Raw genomic sequence first — 18,863 nt, 5'->3', positions numbered from 1 at the left:
TGATACACAGTAAAAATGTATTTTGGCTCATAAAATAAATTCTGGAACAATAATATGTTGCGTGAGGGTTTTGCTTATAAACTTTTTGGTTGAGGTTGGAAATAACCTCTTTTCCTTGCTATGTTATCCACATTCTAACCTTGTTTCAGATATATTTTGAAGGAGTCCATCCACCTTGTCACTAGACATGCTTCATTATGTTCAAGGCTGAAACATCCCAGGGGTAAAATTCTTCCGTACCTGGAAATCTAGACGGACGTTTGTCGGCTCTCAGGACACGTCGACCCAGGCTGTCACCACCAATTGTCTTAGTCTGCTTGACACAAGCATCTGTCAACATCCATTTGCCTATACAATGAAGGTAGTGCACAATTCTACTGTAAATATCAGACTCACGGGGTGGTGCACAACAATATGTTTGAAAGGAAGCCAAATACTCGCTCTGATTTGTAATTTCAAAGCCTGATTCATTGCACTTACACATAAACATGCACATCCTGTCACATATCGAGGAGTTACTGTGTCCTTGGGAAATCGAAGCTTCGTCAAGCTGTACATCAGACATCTGCTAAGCGCCTCATCATCAAAGTGCTGAGGTTTATTCCCTTGCGTTTCTGTGCCAAGAACAACTGGCAGGCGCCAAGAAACCTTCCACTCTGCCACCAAGGTTAGGTGAATGACAACACGGAGTTACTGACACACAAGACAAAGAAGGAGACAGCCATAGAGGGAAAGAAAACAGGAGAGGCACGCTGCAGTCACGTCTCTGTGTGGATTCTTTTCCTATTTCCTGTCTCTTTATTGAGGTACTGGAAAACTAAGAGCTTCCTGTTTGTTTTCACCTCTGTTTGCATTTTCTGTTTGCCTCTCAAAACAATCCAAAAAAAACAAAAACAACAACAAACAAACAAAAAAACACCAAAATTAATTATGTTATGGTTTAGTCCCATCCCTTCTCCTTATTCCTTTCTCTCACTTCAGAATACAGGAGACCTAATGTTGATTTGGCATTATTATTCATCAGCTATCAAGGAGCAACGGGTGATTTAAGTGATCCACAGGAGGTGGCAAACGGGAGTCATGCTAGCCTGTATCTTCTCTTTAATTGTCAGCTTAGTGCTTCACTTATTTTATATTAGCTTCTTGTTCTAGCCTTGAAAACAGAACACAAAAGTAGTAAATGATAGGATAAAATGCATTTAAATGGCAACCTCCTAAAAAACAAAAAAAAAACAAAGCTATGATGCTGATACTACGTTATGAATAACATGAAGTACTTTGAAGTACATCGTATAAATGGGTAAGATAGATGGTGAACTCACCAATGTCCACATGAAATGGTCAGTGGAAAATTATTTTTCTGTAAATGATGTCAATTTATAATGAATTCAGTCTTTCTGCTCTAACACCAGTGAATATTTCCCAGCCATTTACTCTTCTTGGCAGTCAAAAATCATGTAACAGGGCTGACATTTGCACAGTCACTTTCCCACTCCAGTTTTAAGTCAGGAAGAACACATCTACAATGTATGGAATAAATACATGAGAAGCCACACATAAGTTTCAAGAGACGTATGGGCTGTAGGGTAAGCTAGGGACTCCCCAAGGGATCTCTGACCTGTCGATAGGCTACAGTCTCTCCCTTGGAATCTAGAGCGAGAGTCAAACCATCCATCAGGCCTCAATTCCGAGTACACGAGGCAGTGGGAAAAGAGAGAAACACGGGATGATTAATGTGCCTTCTGTGTGGTCAGTCTTTTTTCTTCAGCAACACGTACAACTAAGTTGTGTCTCGCACAAAAATGCGTTGCACACATAGCTTCCTACACAGGTGCTTGGACACAAGCAGAAACATGCACACATACACACATCACAAAAAGGCTATATTCTAGAGGATAGTACATGAAAAATGCCTGAGCTCAACTCTGTTCTTGGCTAACCTCCACGGTGAATGGAGGGTATTGACTACAGCGAGACAGCTAGCCCTTATTTATAAATGCTCTTGCTGAGCCAACACAATGGCTGCACACAGCTAGAAAAAAAAAATCACCAAACCGTGGGATACCGTGGGATAACTCATCAACAGATAATGACCATATGTGATTGCTCCCACTGATTTACATGCAAAGTCTTGAGTGCTTGAAAAGATTGTTTAAGACTGCCATGACCTGGATGACTGACAATCTACACAGAGAAAAAAACACATGAAGGGCTTAATTTCAAAAGTGCTAATGTGGAACATGACTATCTGTAATTCAAGATGTGGTAATAGGATTTATTATTCAAAATATGCTTATTTGGTGCTTTTTGTAACAGGCCAATAGGGCTCAAAGTCAAAAATTTAGTCCTGTTATGTAAAACTATTATGTTGCACTTCATTTTATATTCAAACTTCTCTCACAATCCCATTCCTTCAGCATGCTACACTCATGGGGGTCAGGTGCTTGTAAAATGAAGATCTTTCATAGCAGTCCTCTTCCAAGCTTTCTACTTTGCACAACCTAATGAACACAACGGGGATCTGTTCCATTGTGAAAGAACAGTGGAGGTCGGCCATTAAACGCGCCACACTCAAGTGGATTCATTTTTGTCTGGCCACAAAGGATGCTGTCGAGCTCATAAGCCACACATTAATATGACCACAGATCAATGGGACTGCGAGCAGTCTGAAGGTATTGTTAATGTATTGGCTGCATTTGTGAGGGTGTAGAGATGGATATGACGTTGTGCTGACTGGAATACCTCACACACTTTGGTAATGGTGCTGAGCAGTATGAAAGAACAGGACAAATCATTTGGATTATGGATTATTTAAAATTTAAATGAGTGATTGCTTAATTTTTGTACCTGCAGTCTATTAGCAGTATGAATTTTTTGTCTTTTTTATGTAGGAAAATGTCTTGTTAAGGCTTCACTGACTATAAAACACAGGTTAGGTGTTTTATGCACGTCACTTAACCCCCAAACAAACATTAACTGCATAAATACTGAAGTGAGAGGCAGTCATTTATAACTGTCTTAAATTATATTGAATTTTCATTTGTGTAAAAGTAAATATTCATTATCTATATTGACATATTTATACATCATTATACATATAACGAGCTATAAGCACTTGTGTAATCAATTGACTAAGTCATAGGACTGGAAAACTTCTGCCTTTGCAGAAGTTTTCCACCTGATAATAACTTTTCTTTATTATCAGGTGTGTTTCCAGAATCACTAAAAACTGCTGTAATCAAACCTATACTGAAAAAGGACAATCTTGACAAGACACAAATGAACAACTACAAGCCGATCTCAAATCTCCCGTTTTTAAGTAAGATCATTGAAAAAGCAGTTTCTCAACAGCTCAGTTACTTCTTAAAACAGAATAATTGCTACGATGCCTTCCAGTCAGGTTTTAGACAGAACCACAGCACTGAAACCGCTCTGACCAAAGTGTTTAATGACATATGTCTGAATACAGACAGTGGAAAAATGTCAGTCCTAGTTTTACTGGATCTCAGTGCAGCATTTGATACAGTTGACCACAACATATTACTCAAACGACTGGAGAACTGGACAGGTCTTTCAGGAACTGTACTAAACTGGTTCAAAACATACGTAGAAAACAGGAAATACTTTGTATCAATAGGTAACTTCACATCTGAGCAGACAAGTATCACATGTGGAGTTCCCCAAGGTTCCATCTTGGGACCCCTTCTGTTTAACATCTACATGCTCCCACTGGCACAGATTATAAACAACAACAAAATAAACTATCACAGCTATGCAGATGACACACAAATATATATCACAATGTCACCAGGAGACCGAGGCCCTGTACAGGCTCTTGGTAAATGCATTGAGGAAATCAATGACTGGTTGTGCCACAATTTTCTCCAGCTAAACAAAAACAAAACTGAGGTAATAGTCTTTGGCGCCAAAGAAAAACGATTACAGGTCACCAGAGAACTTCAATCTATACATCTAAAAACCACAAACCAGGCGAGAAATTTGGGTGTAGTGATGGATGCAGACCTAAACTTAGAAAAACACATTAAGACAATAACAAAGTCAGCTTACTATCACCTCAAGAATATATCAAGGATAAAAGATCTGATGTCTCAACAGGACCTGGAAAAACTAGTCCATGCATTCATCTTTAGTAGGCTTGATTACTGTAACAGCATCTTTACAGGTCTACCTAAAAAATCAGTCAGACAACTACAGCTCATTCAGAACTCTGCTGCTCGAGTCCTCACTAAGACCAAAAAAGTGGACCACATCAGTCCAGCTCTGAGGTTCTTACACTGGCTGCCTGTCCGTCAGAGGATAGACTTTAAAGTTCTGATGCTGGCCTATAAAGCTCTGAATGGTTTAGGACCAAAATACATCAATGACCTCCTGACCCAGTATGAACCATCCAGATCCCTCAGGTCATCTGGATCCGGTCTTTTATCAGTTCCCAGAGTCAGAACCAGACACGGAGAAGCTGCATTCAGCTTTTATGCTCCTTATATCTGGAACAAACTCCCAGAAAGCCTCAGATCAGCTGAAACACTCAGTTTATTTAAATCCAGGTTGAAGACTCACCTGTTCTCAGCTGCATTTGAATAAAGCACCAAATCCACACTTTAAGCTTAAATTTCAAAACTTACATTTAACTACTGATTTTATCTACTGTTCTGATTTTATCTGTTTTGATTTTATATACTGTTTTGTTTGTTTGTTTGTTTGTTTATTTGTTTGTTTGTTAATTAGTTAGTTAGGTTATTTGCTTGTTTTAATCAATTTTAAATCATGCTTTTTATTTGTTCTTGTTTCTAATGTCTCTGTAAAGCACTTTGAATCACCTTGTTGTTGAATTGTGCTATACAAATAAACTTGCCTTGCCTTGCCTTGCCTTTGCGGGTTCATACAAATTGTTGAGACAACCTTGAATCAGTACAATGACATTTCAAGACTCATCATATGTTTAAACAAAACTATCAAAACAGGGTTTTTTGTGATTAATTCAAAGGACACATGCAAATTGTGCAAAGTCCTACTAAATGGAATATTTAATGACTTCCATTTGTTTCTAAACTCTCGTTAGTTTTCCCGTATAGCAATTTCCAGAGATCATTTGTCAATCAAAGAGTGTGAGTGTGCATTTTTCCCCCTGAAATGTGTTTATTTTATTCCAGCACAGGGATTGTTATTTCAGACAGGCTGATGTTTTGGGGGCGTATTATGAACTGGTATTGAATTTGACATATCAGAACAAGTAATGGAAAAAAATCCAGTGGTACGCAGGTTGAAGTGGTTTTAGGATCGTTCTGTCTGTTACTCTGTCCCAGTCTGGGTGGGGCTCTGTTGGCCCCAGGCCCTGGACTATCAGTCAGGCTGATGTATAGGTCCACAGGGTACAAATGAAACCTGTCACAACAAGGGTAATGATGTCAGAGTCACTATAGCTCACTGCTAGAGAAGCAGCGGGAGGGAGATGAGGGGACAAGAGGATATGGGGAAAAGAAGAGGGTTGAGCAGAGAGAATGGAAGAAAGGAAGGAGAGAGTAAGCTGGGTGTGGGGAGGATGAAAGGTAAGGGACATAAAAAGGAGGAAAGGGAAAAAGGGCTGGGTAGAAAAGTTGTAATTGCAGTAGCCATATAGTTAGAATCGGAAAATAGCGGGGAGAGAGTACAATTAGAAAAAAGAATAAAAGAAGGTCAAGGCAAAGAAAAAAATAAGGTGAGATGTGAGGAAGGATCTGAACTGAAGGGAAGACGGAACAGAATAGGAAGTGTGGACAAAACAAGAAACAGAGTGATATATGGAATGACTGTGTGAAAGGGACATGTGAAATGACAGGAGGAGGTAAGTAAGGGAACAATAGCATGAAAAAAGGCGAGGGGAGAGGCGCAATTCAGTGTGCAATAATGGAAATGTTGGAGACTGAAACAAGACTGGGATCACATGTTAACATGAAACATTAACTTGCCTTTGTAATTCAGTATCTATTGATTCTGTTGTTCTGTCAAAACAAGACAAAAAAAAATAAAAATAAAAACCACACTTTGATGCCGAATCTCAGTTTAATTCATGTGTGTGAGTGTAGGATGGGGGAACAGGGTGTGCCAGTGTGGCATCAATGGAGGAATATGATTGCTGACATGACAAGTTTTTTTTGGTTTTTTTGAAGATGTGTACCCTCTCTGTCTTACTTGTTTTATCACACAATATCTCTGCATACCTCATCGTGGCCTAAGCCAGTCTCTGTCTCTCTTTGATTCCCTGTCCTCATCCTCCATTATCATTGACATCATCCTTTCCATTGCACTCTCTCCACCATTCTACATCCGCAACACATCCGCAACACATACTTACACATACACACAGATGCCCGCTCTCTGTCTTTGGCTCTTTGGCAATCTTCCTCCATCTCAAGATGTGGCCACTAATGGATTGAAAGTCTTAGGGAAGAAGCAACAGTCATTTAAAGATTAATGTCAGGTCCAGTATTCTGAAGGGCAGTCAGCCCAGCCTTTATGCGTGCGTCTGTTCCCAGTAAAGGACATGCGCATGTCATTTCTGTAAAGATGCCCTCTTCATTATCAACCATTAGGCAAAAAGGGAGGAAGAAAGAGAGGTTTAGCTGGCTGGCCCATACAAGCACATATCACAGCTTGTCACTTTCTTCTCAATACCAGCTACTACATGGCCATTAAAACCAAGGACTTTCATCAATTAACATAACTCACTCGTGGATAAGTATGAATAGGCTCTTCAGCGTCTTTGAAATACACCTCTTAGCTGCACCCAAAGTCTGCCTTAACCAGTGATTTAATCTTCTACAGAGATTCAAAGCTGCACTAGGTGTGTTTTTGAGTTCCTTTATCCACCTTCAACAGAATGAGGAGTATTCATGTTTTTAACTCTTGTGGATTTGTTCAGTTTGTCCACACAGTCTCAATTTAATGCACTGGGTACTCCGTTTGTGTCACTTTTTAATATACAGGTAGAGCTCTAGAATAGCATCTTTGTGGATAAGGAGGCATAAAAAATGAAAACAAGTCTGCTTTAGAGAGCAGTTGGGGTGGTAAAAGTATAAATTTGTTCACCCAGAGGACCGTTGCTTGTGTCTTGTCTTGGACTGCTAGTTTTAGACTTTTCAGTTTCAGCTGCTACTGGATTAGGTTTTAGAAACAACCCTGACTGATTCCTTTTGGGCAAAGATCCTGGTATTTGTTAAAATACAACCTTTTAGACTTTTGAGGGTAAAATACAATGTCACGTCCAGAGGTCCTGACCTAGTATGTGGTGAGCTGAAAAACAAAATGCTCTCATTTTCTTGGAGGTGACACCTCAGCAGTGAATGAGCATTTAAACAGGGAGAGACACACTGCTGTAACTAAAACATCTGAGAGGGATGGAATCTGTTATTTCAGCACTTTGAGGCCTGGACTAAAAAACTGAAATCACAAGCTGATCCAACTTGAATCATGATGTGGCCATAATGTTTATGACCCCCATGTACCTGCATGCACGCCTGAAAATGTCTGGGCATGCTCCTGGTAAGACAATAGATGGAGCGCTGGGTGATCTCCTCTCAGACCTGGATCAGGGCATCAATGAGCTATAGTGGCTTCAGATGCACCAATATGTCCCATGTACTACCTCGCCACGCCACATGAGGCCTCATTGTCCTGCTCCACAAGCAACCCAGTCCACACTGCCACAGCATAAGGTCTGATGATGGGTTTGAGGATTTTAGCCCAGTACACAACAGCACGTTGAGGTCTGTGTGACACTCTAAGGATATGCTGCATCGACCCACTGACTAACTGGCCATGCTGGATAATGTTGCAGGCATCTTAATGTTCGCCACGGTGTCTCCAGACACTTTCACATCTGTCACATGCACTCAGTGTGACCTACTGTCAAATATGAAGCGAACAGGGTGCCAATGGTGGACATGCCAGTTCTGATGTTCTCAGGCAAACTCCAATTGAGCTGCATTTAAAAAGACTGCTAGAGTTCAGTTTGTGGGGCCCTGGCAGGAATCATGCCTTCTTGCACAAAGGAGCAGATTCTGGTCTTGCTGATTGGTTAATGCCTTTAAATTGCCCTGCCCAGCTCTGTTCATGTAATGGCCCAATTCCTGGGATCATCTCAGTGTTATTTATCTCCATTCTGCCCTTATTCACAAACTGCAGCTCGTTCAAAACGCTGCTTCGCGTCTCTTAACCGAAACTGGTAGGTTTAAGTCTATTACTCCAGTTCTCTCCCATCTCCGATTTTAAAATCTTATTGCTCACTTTTAAAATCATAAATAACACCGGGCCCAGCTATCTTAAGGATCTCCTCAGCTTTTATACCCCCTAGGAGAGCGCTTAGATCAGCAGGCCAAATGCTCCTGGTGCGAACTAGTCAAGTCAAGTCAAGTTTATTTATAGAGCACATTTAAAAACAACCAAGGCTGACCAAAGTGCTGTACAGTAAATACAGATAAAAATACAATAGAACACAATTTCGTAAAACACCTCGCTGATCAAAATAAAAAATAAATAAACAAATAAATTAAACCTTTCTAAAAGCCAATGAAAAGAGGTGAGTTTTAAGAGCAGTTTTAAAAGTTTCTAGGCTTTTGGAGAATCTGACGTGAGGAGGTAAACTGTTCCACAGTCTGGGTGCAGCCACAGCAAACGCCCTCTCTCCCTTTGTCTTTAATTTATACCTGGGAACATCTAAAAGCATCAGATCAGCTGACCTCAAAGATCTCCTGGGGCGATAAGTACTAAGGAGTTCTGACAGGTAAGAAGGTGCAGTGCCATTTAAAACCTTAAAAGCCAGCAGTAAGATTTTAAAATCAATCCTAAAAGCAACTGGGAGCCAGTGGAGAGAGAACTAGATCTCGCCTTAAGACCAGAGGTGACCGTGCATTCGCCTCTGTTGCACCCTACCTCTGGAATAATCTTCCTCAAGCTATCCGCGCATCTGATTCAATTCAATCTTTTAAATCTCGATTAAAAACGTATTCATTTAGCCTTGCCTTCCCTGCCTCCTAGACCCTGCATTTTTAGCTGTACTGTAACTTATATTTTTTGCTTTTATTAATGTTTTTATGTTTAAACCTTCAGCCTTTTGCCTCGTGCCTACACCCTAAAAAATTATTCAGGGGCTTAGTAAATATCATTATAATTCTAAGTTAGATGACCTTGATTAAATCTTTGAAAATCACAAAAGTGTTATCTTGAGTTGAAAATACTGAAAAGAATGCTTACATTTTCAACACCAGTTTTTGGTTGAACTGAGCTCTTTTGTTCAAGTTTATTTAAAAGAAAAAATTCTGTATTTGAAACACAGGGTGCATTATTTAAATCTACTCAATATATCTCATAGAAAGTACTCAAAATAACTGAGACACTGGTATTCATACTTATCATTGTCTTTAACTTTAATTATTAATGGTTCAAAATCAATATAATTTTGTCCCCCAATACTAACTTAAAACTTTGAGTAAGACTAATGACCTTTGGCATGTACCGCGCGCGAGGAGCATGGCCTCATGGGAGATTTTCTGCCCGTTGAACGAGACAGACACACATCCACTGCAGACTTGGTAACGTTTTCAGGTAAGTGACCAATTCTTGCATTAGCTGTCTTTATCCACACCGTTCTTTTATAACATGTTCTGAAGAAAGCGTTTGTCATGGTGGCTCACTTTTCGCAGCGTGTTTGTGCACGTTAATTTAAGTTTTCAACCCGTCTTCCAGTCAAGGTGGCGGGAAACCGCGCCCTTTTATCCTTTTACGTTCTGAGTCGCTATCTGCGTTCCGGGTAATTTGACCGGAATGTCCCGGTACCAGCGACCTGACCGTTTAATCGGGGGCATTTTAGGAACCACGTGAAAGCAGGTGTGCTCAGACATTTCTAGAAAATGGCCCTGTTGAGTCGCGGTGCGGGAGCTGCGGTAGTCATGCGGCCTGACTCACTCTGTCAGGTTGTTCAGGTGATGAACAGACGTCATCAATGGCTTTGATAACTAAGAAGATCTGCCCGCGGAACAGTTCATAGCAGCAACCATGCTGCTTAGCTTTCTTGTTCTATGTGGGGTCTTTCAGAGCATATAAGACGCTGCTTTCAGCTTTGTCCCGAACAGGGCCAGTTTTTGAGAGAACGCTGAGAGGGCCGCCCGGGTCAGCAGATTACCTCATCCAGGGCCGGTCCAAAGTACTATGGGGGCTTAAGTAAATTTAGACTCGGGGCCCTACTTCCTTTCAGATCCCAGAAAATAATGAAAAAAAAAAAAAGCTTTGGTCCTTTGGGTCAAGCCAAAAGTACCATCATTTCCAGTATAGTTACTCCCAATTTACATAAATAAATGTTTATTTCAATCCAAGTTTAAATTTCTTATAAGAGATTGATGTTATGGCAGATTACTCAGTGACATGTTTTGTAATGATAAAGTTTTGATTTGTATTTTTTCAGCACCATCTTCACCACCAGGAGAAAAAATTCTGCATCAACTACAAAGTAAAGCAGGTAATTTTACTCAGAGGACTTGATGTGTTAAATTTTGGAATGATATGATATTGTTTTATACAAGCTGAGTAGTGGATGGTGATACCACCTAAATATTTATACTGGTTTTGTGGTGGGTCATACAAATGCCAAATCTAAATTTTGAGAATTTTTCAGTTCAGTAAATATATTGATGATTTCATGGTCTGTCATCTAGTGTCACCATACTATCTTTTTATTTATACAGCGTGGTGATGTGATTCAGATTATTTCAATGTGGTTAAGTATTGTACTTTGTTCCATGTTGACTTATTTGTAAGTTGTATCCTCCACCTGAATTGGTAGTGAGTATTGGTTATTCAATCAGTTAATCATACAAAAACTGTGTAAATATGGTTATACACCATTCTGTCATCTTCATACTGTGAGACATATTTTCTCACAATGTTTTAGGTCACAGGTGATGAGATGGCAGTGTAAACTCTGCAAACATGAGGAGTCATCAAAAGTGTCACTACTCAAACATTATCGAGTGAAACATGGTACATTTGGTCATGGCTATTCCATACCCTGTCTTCATTTGAATTGTCCTTGCTCTTTTAAGAGCAAGGACAACACTCACACTTGCCTAGGTCTCACAGTTCGCATGAAACGGAAGAGTGTGAGGTCCTTCCAACTATTAGATGTAAAATCTGTGATTCTTTTTACCTGGATCCTTCTGGGAAAATGACCTAATACATCCCAGAGTACTTGGTGACACTTAGCCCTTAACACCATATCGTGTTGAAGGCAAGAAAATGGTGTCAATAAAACGTCACATTGTTTGTTAGTGTAAGGGGAAAGACTCAGATACCCCCTTTCTTTTTCTTTTTTCTTGTGGTTTTTATTCTGCAGATGGACTCCGTTGCCTTGAAAGTAATTTTTGGACAACAGAGTGAGAAGCTTGTGCTCTCTTCTGGAATACCCAGGACTGTTGAGGAGTTGCATGAGACAGTGAGAGAGACATTTGGGCTAGTTGAGGATTTCACATTGCACTATTATGATGACTCATTTGGAGATTTCTTTACACTTCATTCTCCCAACCAAATCAAAGATAGGGGTACAGTCAAAGCTGTGGTCATTCCATCAGTAGTGCTTACATTGATTCCTCAGTGTGAAAATCCCTCAGATGTAAGTTCACTGAATGAAAGTTCAAGCTCTTCAACCTATAAAACCACAGAGGACCAAACAGATGGATCATCTCTGTCTTCAGACAACACTGTCATACTCTCCCCTCTTCAAAGTCCTCTGAAGACTACATGGCCAGATGAAATTGTCATTCCACTTTTCTCTGTGGCAACAGAGACTGTACTGAAAAATGCCAATGAAGTCTTTGTTCAAAATGGCACTGTGCTGAACAATACTTCAGTCAAGTCAGATATAATGGAAAAATTAGCTGATTATATGTACAGCTACACAGCCTACCCTACTGGCCTTCAGTTTGGAGAAGTGGCAGAGGCTCTGGTCAAAAAGCACCCATGTCTGACAGAGCCAGGCAGTTGTAATGGCTGGATGGGATGGATGTATAGTCTTAAATACAAGATGGGAAATTACAGGTCAAAGTTACGAAGTCTTGGAGTTCCAGAGGTTACTTGCAACTCACTGAAGAACAAGCACCCTGATGACAAGGCTCCAGCGAAGAACATAAAGAAGGCGCGGAAAGGAGAAGTGCTGTTTCTGCCACACTATCCAGGACAAGATGGTAAAGAACAGCAAGAGCTGGAGCGACAACAACTGATTGAGGAGTATAAGAAGAAAAACAGCACAGCCGTCAAGGATTTAATGTGCAAAACCTTTGCACATAGAAGACATGATATTATCAGCCAACAGCTGAGTGTCAGCGACATCAAGGACAGATGGCCGGCGTTGTTTGACGTCTCCCAAGTAAGTGAACATTTAAAGGGATATCCACTTGTAAATAAAATTTGGTCTGTTAGATCCCCCATCATAAGATAAGTGAGGAAAAACATGTTGCTACCATCCTAGTGATTTTGATGATCTTGCAGCAGCCAGGTTGCTTTAATTTGTCATAAGACTCTAGAATCGCTAGGAGTTTGAATCAAAATGAGGAATCTGAATCAAAACCAGAATGGTTCTAATCGAAACCATTCCCAAGCCTAGGGAACAATAAATGCTAGTAATTTCCGTTCACTTAACTTGTTTTAGGCTAAGCTAATGTAACCTGACTGAAGAATGACTGGGCTGATTGCAAAGTGCCTTTGTCTCACTTATCTAACTCTGGAGCACATAACGACAGACTAGATTTTACTGAAGAGTAAAGAGTGAAGAGTAATTTAATATTTTTATGAAACGTTGGCTACGTATTGTAACCCCAGATTCTATGAGTATAGGCGCAGCCCTTTAAGTGGGTATTCCCCTTGTGAGCGCAGCACTGAAGTATTTTAGTCCACGCCCACCTGCTGTGTGGGCCTCACCCTGGTCCTAGTATAAGTTACGGTGAGACCAGGAAATCGGCTCTACCGTTTTTCTTCAGCCAGCCAGAAGATGTCCAGCGAGACCATCCGTCTGTGTCCATCCTGCTACATCATGTCGTATGACCAACATGCCGTCTGCGTGGGCTGCCTCGGTCCTCACCATGCGGACCTCGCCCTCACACCTTAATCCTATTGCTGCTCCTGTTAGCTCCTCCCGCCAGAGGAAAAGCAGCGGAGGTCAGCCTTTTTCAAGGCTGATACTGAGGAGGCGTTCCCGCTAAGAGAGAGGTACTCGCTGGAAGAAGCCATCGAGTTCTTCGATGGTGGGCCGGAATTGGATGATTCCACCCACCGTGAGGAAAACGGCAGTGGTGGCAGCTCCACTGCCTCCGAGCTGGGCAGCCTGGCGACAGAAGGGAGGCGGATGAGCGGACGCTCATCCACCCCTGGCCTTCACATGTCGGCGAGGACGCCGCTCCCAGTTGTTGGTGCGCTGCTCCTGGATCTGCCTGGCATCATCCAGGAGGCAGCTGGTGAGAAGGGACTTCCCGTCCCTCAGCCTGCTCCACCCCCATCCGATGATCTGGAGGGAAGGTATGGCTCTGCTCACTTTCGTTGCCCAGATCCCATCTGGCCTCAGTTCCCGGCGGTGATGACCTACCTCTCTGAGGTAGCAGCAGAGCCAGCGAAGATTAGAGCGCCGGTCTCTACCTAGGGCTTCACAGAGGGCTTCACAGACCGGAGTTTTCCGCCTGTTCCCCCTCTAGAGCCGAGCCTTGCTTCAGTTTTCGGCACCAAAATGACCAAGGTCGTTGGACAGCGACCGGCCCATCCCGCCAAACTTGACCAGCTGATAGCAAGGTTCACTGATCACGCACATCAATGCACTGTTCTGTCAGCTGCAGTGACTAACAACACTGCCTCGCTAGCGTTTGTCATCTCCAGGAAGGTGGAGGAAGCAGAGCTGCCAGAGGAGCTGAAAGGCTTTCTCTGTAAAGCCGCTGACGCGATTCTGAAAATGTGCGCCACTTCAGCGGTGTGTTCCTCTCGCATCGCTGCCTGGCAGACGATGGTTCAGAGGGCAACCTGGCTCCGCCTCTTCCCTCCAAGATTATACAATCTCACAGGGAAATAGTGCAAGCAATTCATAACATAAAATTTAGAAGCTTAGTGGAAGATAATACTTTATGTTAAGGCTTTAGTCTGCATACTGAACAACTCCACTTATATGGATTTATGTCTGGATGAGTAAATTAATCTTTTGCATGTTAGAAAATAAGGTCCAGGTTGCAAAAAATGGTAGTTCCACTTAAAGATTTTTTTTTTTGATTGAATCAGAATTTTGGCCTTCAGATTTTTTGTCCTTGGTTTTTTGTCCTCTCCCATCCAGGTCAGTGCAGAGTTTCATAGGATCACGACCCTGAACCTTGAACCAAAGTTCATGTCATCGTTGGACTTGTATTCATCCAAACTCCTGTCCTTGTTTCAAGCCAAGAAAGGTGCTGCTGGACAACGCGACAGGGCACAGTTAAACCTTCTGCTTCAGGTAAGGAAGATTGCATTTTCTAACCACAAAAACGTTCCAACACAGCATTCCACTAAAAACGGCTTTTCTTAGGTTTCTGTTCAATATTTTAGCTCCACAGGTGTTCTTACCTTGATGGTGGGTGTGAAAACAGGTCAACAACAGAAAAAAAATAGTTATGTTTAAGCTAGAAATGGTAAGTCATGTTTTAAATGTGCAAATTTTGCCTCAGTTGAGACTTCCTGTTTTACAGAGTGGAAATTCCATCGAGAAAAAAACGAGAAGTCATCATCAGATGTCTCATTGACCATCTGGGAGAGGATCCAAGTGCCTTAATCAAAACCTTTGAGGTTGGTGCACTAAATCTGTTTTAGGAATATTAGTAGTTTATTTTAGCTTGTGAGATCATAGAAAAGTTTTAAGATACTGTTCTAAAGAAAAAAAAACACTTCAAAGCATACAAAAGAATAGCATTTGCTCAAAGATTTTGGAGCACAGTGTCCACATATTATGAGTACCGGTGATGTCATACAAATGAAACTTTTTGTTTCAATGTTTGGAAATATGTGAGCTTAAAACAGTTGTTTCTCTTTTTAAAGGACGGTGCTGATGCTGTCTTTGTTGAAGAGGCTTTGGCTGAGGAGGTGATGAAGATTTACCTGCTGCAGAATCAAGACAGGTCAGGCGAACCTACTGATGTGGGTATTGTTATTGAAGGCGTTACTGTTCTGGGCAAACTTGGGAATCTGAGCAAAGCCTGTTGCTATCTTTTGGGACTGTGCTATGCTCTGGATCTGAAATACCCCAAGAATTTCAAATGCACATTTGAAGCATTTCAAAAAGTGTTCATGGAGCTGGATCCAGGAAACCTTTCTGTCAAGGTTCAAAGACTGAAAAATGACCTCTGTTCATTGTAGACAAAATTTCACAGGGCTGTTCTTAAAGTGTTAGACTTGTTAAGTGACATGTAATGCTCATCAAAAGGTTCAGTTGCGGCATTACATTGTGTTGACATTCCTGTTCATAAATAATGTTTGTACCATAAACTGTGTTTTTGTATTAACTTTCCAGATTCACATTAAGGTGTAAATGGGAGAGTATCTTCTGTATGATTTTTTTTTATTTTTTATTTTTAAGCGCAATCCTTTTTGAAACCTTTTTATTTAAATTCTGGATGTTTTTTGGTCACTCTTTAGTTATAATCTTCCCAATTTTTTGGAATCAAAATAAGATGTTCAAAAACTATGTCACAGTGCAAATGTTTTGTTTTTTTTTTTTTTTTCAGGATTTATGTTTTTTTGGGATCTTAATTTTATTTTTGTCATTTGACCTTTTCTGAAAAGGTAAAGCACTGCGTTCACTTGAGCCACTTTTATTCTTTGTATGGCAGGTACATTTTTCGTGTTGTTAGCATGAATATGCCAGTTTTACAGAGTTTTATCAAGCATGCCAATTTGGATGCAATTTTATTATATAAGGCTGTTGTGACTGAAATTTTATCCAAGTTTTATCCACTGAATGTAGAACAGATTTCAGCTCACTGTGTTCAGAGAAGGAATCTGCAAAATGTGTGATTCACAAAAAAGCTGTTTAAAATAAATCATTGTGAACAATGTTGAACTGACGTGGTTCTTTTTTCGTGTGTGTGTGTGTGTGTGTGTGTGTGTATATAATAAACACTTAATTGTAATTAACGTTTTTGCTTAAGTTAACTTAAAAATATTAAGTAAATTGAACCATTATTTAAAAACAAATAATTGTAATGGTGTAGGTTAAATGTGCCAAGCATTTCAGCATTTCCTAATTAATATTTTATGTAGTTTGAACTTTTGGTTACTGTTGTTTTAACTTACATTTTCAATTGTATTTACTCAATTTTGTATGTTACTGTAACATCTTTAATTGTTCATAACAACTTATTCCATTTTAGTTGGATTTACTCAATTAATAAGGTGTATTTAAGAGATGTGATTGTTTTTGCATTTACTCATTATTTTTGAGTGTAAAAGTGTTGCACCAAAATATTTAAGTAATTATCAGTTTTAGTTCTTAGAGTGTACTATGCCTGGTATCACTGGTTAGTTAAGTCTCCCACCTGTTAGTATATTCTATTTGTACTTATATTATTTTATTTACTTGTACTTATTATTGCTCTTATTTGGTTTCTGTGAAGCACTTTGGCATACACCTTGTTTTTAAATGTGCTATATAAATAAAATTCTATTGTATTGTATTGTATTGTATTTAGACTGTGCAGGTAGACACATCAAGCCATCTTCCCGTGGCACATATGGATGTGCCATTTAGGAAGAGCTGGACTACCTGTGCAACCTGAATAGGGTACCACCTCATGCCAGGAGGGGCGAGGACAGTAGCAAAAAGGACGGATGAGGAGAGAGCAATGGATTGTGGCCACCACCTGGCAAAACTATTCTCATTGTGAGGACTGTGCCTCTCCACTGCAAATATTCTCACTTTCATTTGCACCAAACAGGTGAACTGGACTCCTAATGGTTTATGCTGTCTGTTATACTGAGATGATGGAGAATTCCCGAAAGTTTTCTGAGCAGGACAAAACAAATATGCAGACAGAAGGAGTTTCCCACTCCATTAACCTGTACATCTTTAGCTTACAGGAGGAAGATATGGAGCCATGAGACAATCACTACAGAGTGAGTGTTTCTCACTTAACTTGTTTATAGAAAATGAAGCTTCGGTGTAAGCAGACAGCGCCATATTATTAGACGCAATATGAGACATAATATCTAGTAGGGCAAAACATTTTTTCATCATCATGACTTGCAGTAAATATAAGATTATAAACTGGCAGGATGGACTTGTGGTTGGACGTCTCATAACTGGCACATCACTTTTCATTTTTAGAACAGCCAAAACATCCTTGAGCAAGACACTGAACTCCTGGCTGCTCTCTCAGTTGAAATCCTTCTGAATAATAACAGCCAAGACAACAAAGCTCCGTTATGCTTCAAGGGCACGATGGCTTCAACAATGAATGTTGCAGCTTTTCAACCTGTAAGCCTTGATGAATTAAATATTTTCAGTTTAATATTTTGCAATTACAAAAAAAAAACAACAACAGTGAGCATGATTTTTGCTTACCCATAATCCACAACTGAAATTATATTAAAAAGAAACACAAAACATATCATGCATACATATCACAGAGTGTGGAAAAACCTTAGCTTTACCTGATTTACTCCAAACAGAAAGGAAGATGATGGGTGGGAAGCAGCAGGGATGGACAAAATTCTCTCCTATAGTTATAGAGTATTGCACCAGAGTGCAGTTTCTCAGATTTGGACTTCAATATTAAATGTAGCAGTAACAGGAGAGGCATTTGGTGAATCCACGTTTTTAGTTAAATCAATAGCAGAGGAGTTTATTTATTTTTTCTCTCAAGCAACTTGTCATTCTGTTTCTTTCTGCAGTGGAAAACGAGGATTGGGTTATATATACATTTTCTAATATTGAAAAGCAAAATAATGTGTGGGACAGGCACCAAAAACAGACAAAGACAGAAGGTAAATAAATGAGTATAGGAGTGAATGCAAAACACAGTGACTTAAACAAACAGAGACAGGCACACACAAACACAAAGGCAAATATGTGTGTGTCACTACCTAAAGGACAAAGAAACACTAAGCACTGCCACTGAATCACACAAGATCTACACATACTCTATGTCCAAAAAGCAGCTTTTATTTAATGGAGTGACTGCCCCTCAAAGTATTTGTGCACCGCCTTCCTACAGAGAGACACTTTGAACATCTGTGGTGCGTGTTCCTGTGAAGCCAGGGAACGCAGCAGCCTGAGCTCCACTAAATATTTAATGGCCCTGTCTGATGGTCATAATCGCTTTTAAGAACAATAGATGAAAACAAAGGGCGGCTGTGAAAAAATGCGCCAGAGTTTGAAGGCCCACCTTGGAGTGACAGGACAAGCCGGTCTTAGGGAGGAGAGGGGCAAAAGGGAATACAGGATGAAAAAAAAGACAGACACTCAGAGCTATGAAAAATACATAACAGGTGACGATCAGTGTAAAAAGGGAATGGCATTTGACCCAGGAGTATAGAAAGTCCCATCACAGGCTACGCACGTAAGGGCTATTTTTGGAAGTGATCTACAGAAAGGAGCATACGAACTGCAGAAGAATAATACCAAATTAAGCTAGTTGACATCTATACAGGTTTTATCAATGCTTTTTTTTTGCATTATGCATATATTGTAAATATCTTGGGTGTGTGTAGGTTTTGCAGTAATTGCAATACAAGGATTGAATTGATGTGCACTTTTGAAGATCAGTTTGGATGGATAACTGCTCTCTGCTAATACAGACACATATACACATCTTGGT

At 40.3% G+C, this 18,863-nt stretch overlaps 2 protein-coding genes across 12 annotated transcripts in view; one reads left to right on the top strand and one right to left on the bottom strand.

Moving 5' to 3' along the window:
* The window catches only part of ptprsa (protein tyrosine phosphatase receptor type Sa), a 230,739-nt gene that overhangs the window by 199,980 nt on the left and 11,896 nt on the right, over positions 1-18,863 (bottom strand). The window lies entirely within an intron of this gene.
* On the top strand, positions 10,491-16,680 carry LOC145420437 (uncharacterized). 2 transcript variants are annotated; one of them, XM_080289687.1, is made up of 4 exons: positions 10,491-12,412; positions 14,354-14,509; positions 14,742-14,838; positions 15,088-16,680. In XM_080289687.1, the coding sequence occupies exons 1-3, from the start codon at positions 11,384-11,386 to the stop codon at positions 14,793-14,795; spliced, it is 1,239 nt and encodes a 412-aa protein (XP_080145813.1). In that variant the 5' UTR covers positions 10,491-11,383; the 3' UTR covers positions 14,796-14,838; positions 15,088-16,680. The 2 variants fall into 2 exon arrangements, with proteins under 2 accessions (XP_080145813.1, XP_080145812.1); XM_080289686.1 differs by having other exon boundaries at positions 14,742-16,680.

The sequence above is a fragment of the Astatotilapia calliptera genome, chromosome 15 (genome assembly GCF_964374335.1).
Source record: "Astatotilapia calliptera chromosome 15, fAstCal68.1, whole genome shotgun sequence".
NCBI lineage: Eukaryota > Metazoa > Chordata > Actinopteri > Cichliformes > Cichlidae > Astatotilapia > Astatotilapia calliptera.
The sequence above is the reverse complement of the archived record's forward strand: the minus strand, read 5'-3'. Positions and strand labels throughout refer to the sequence as shown.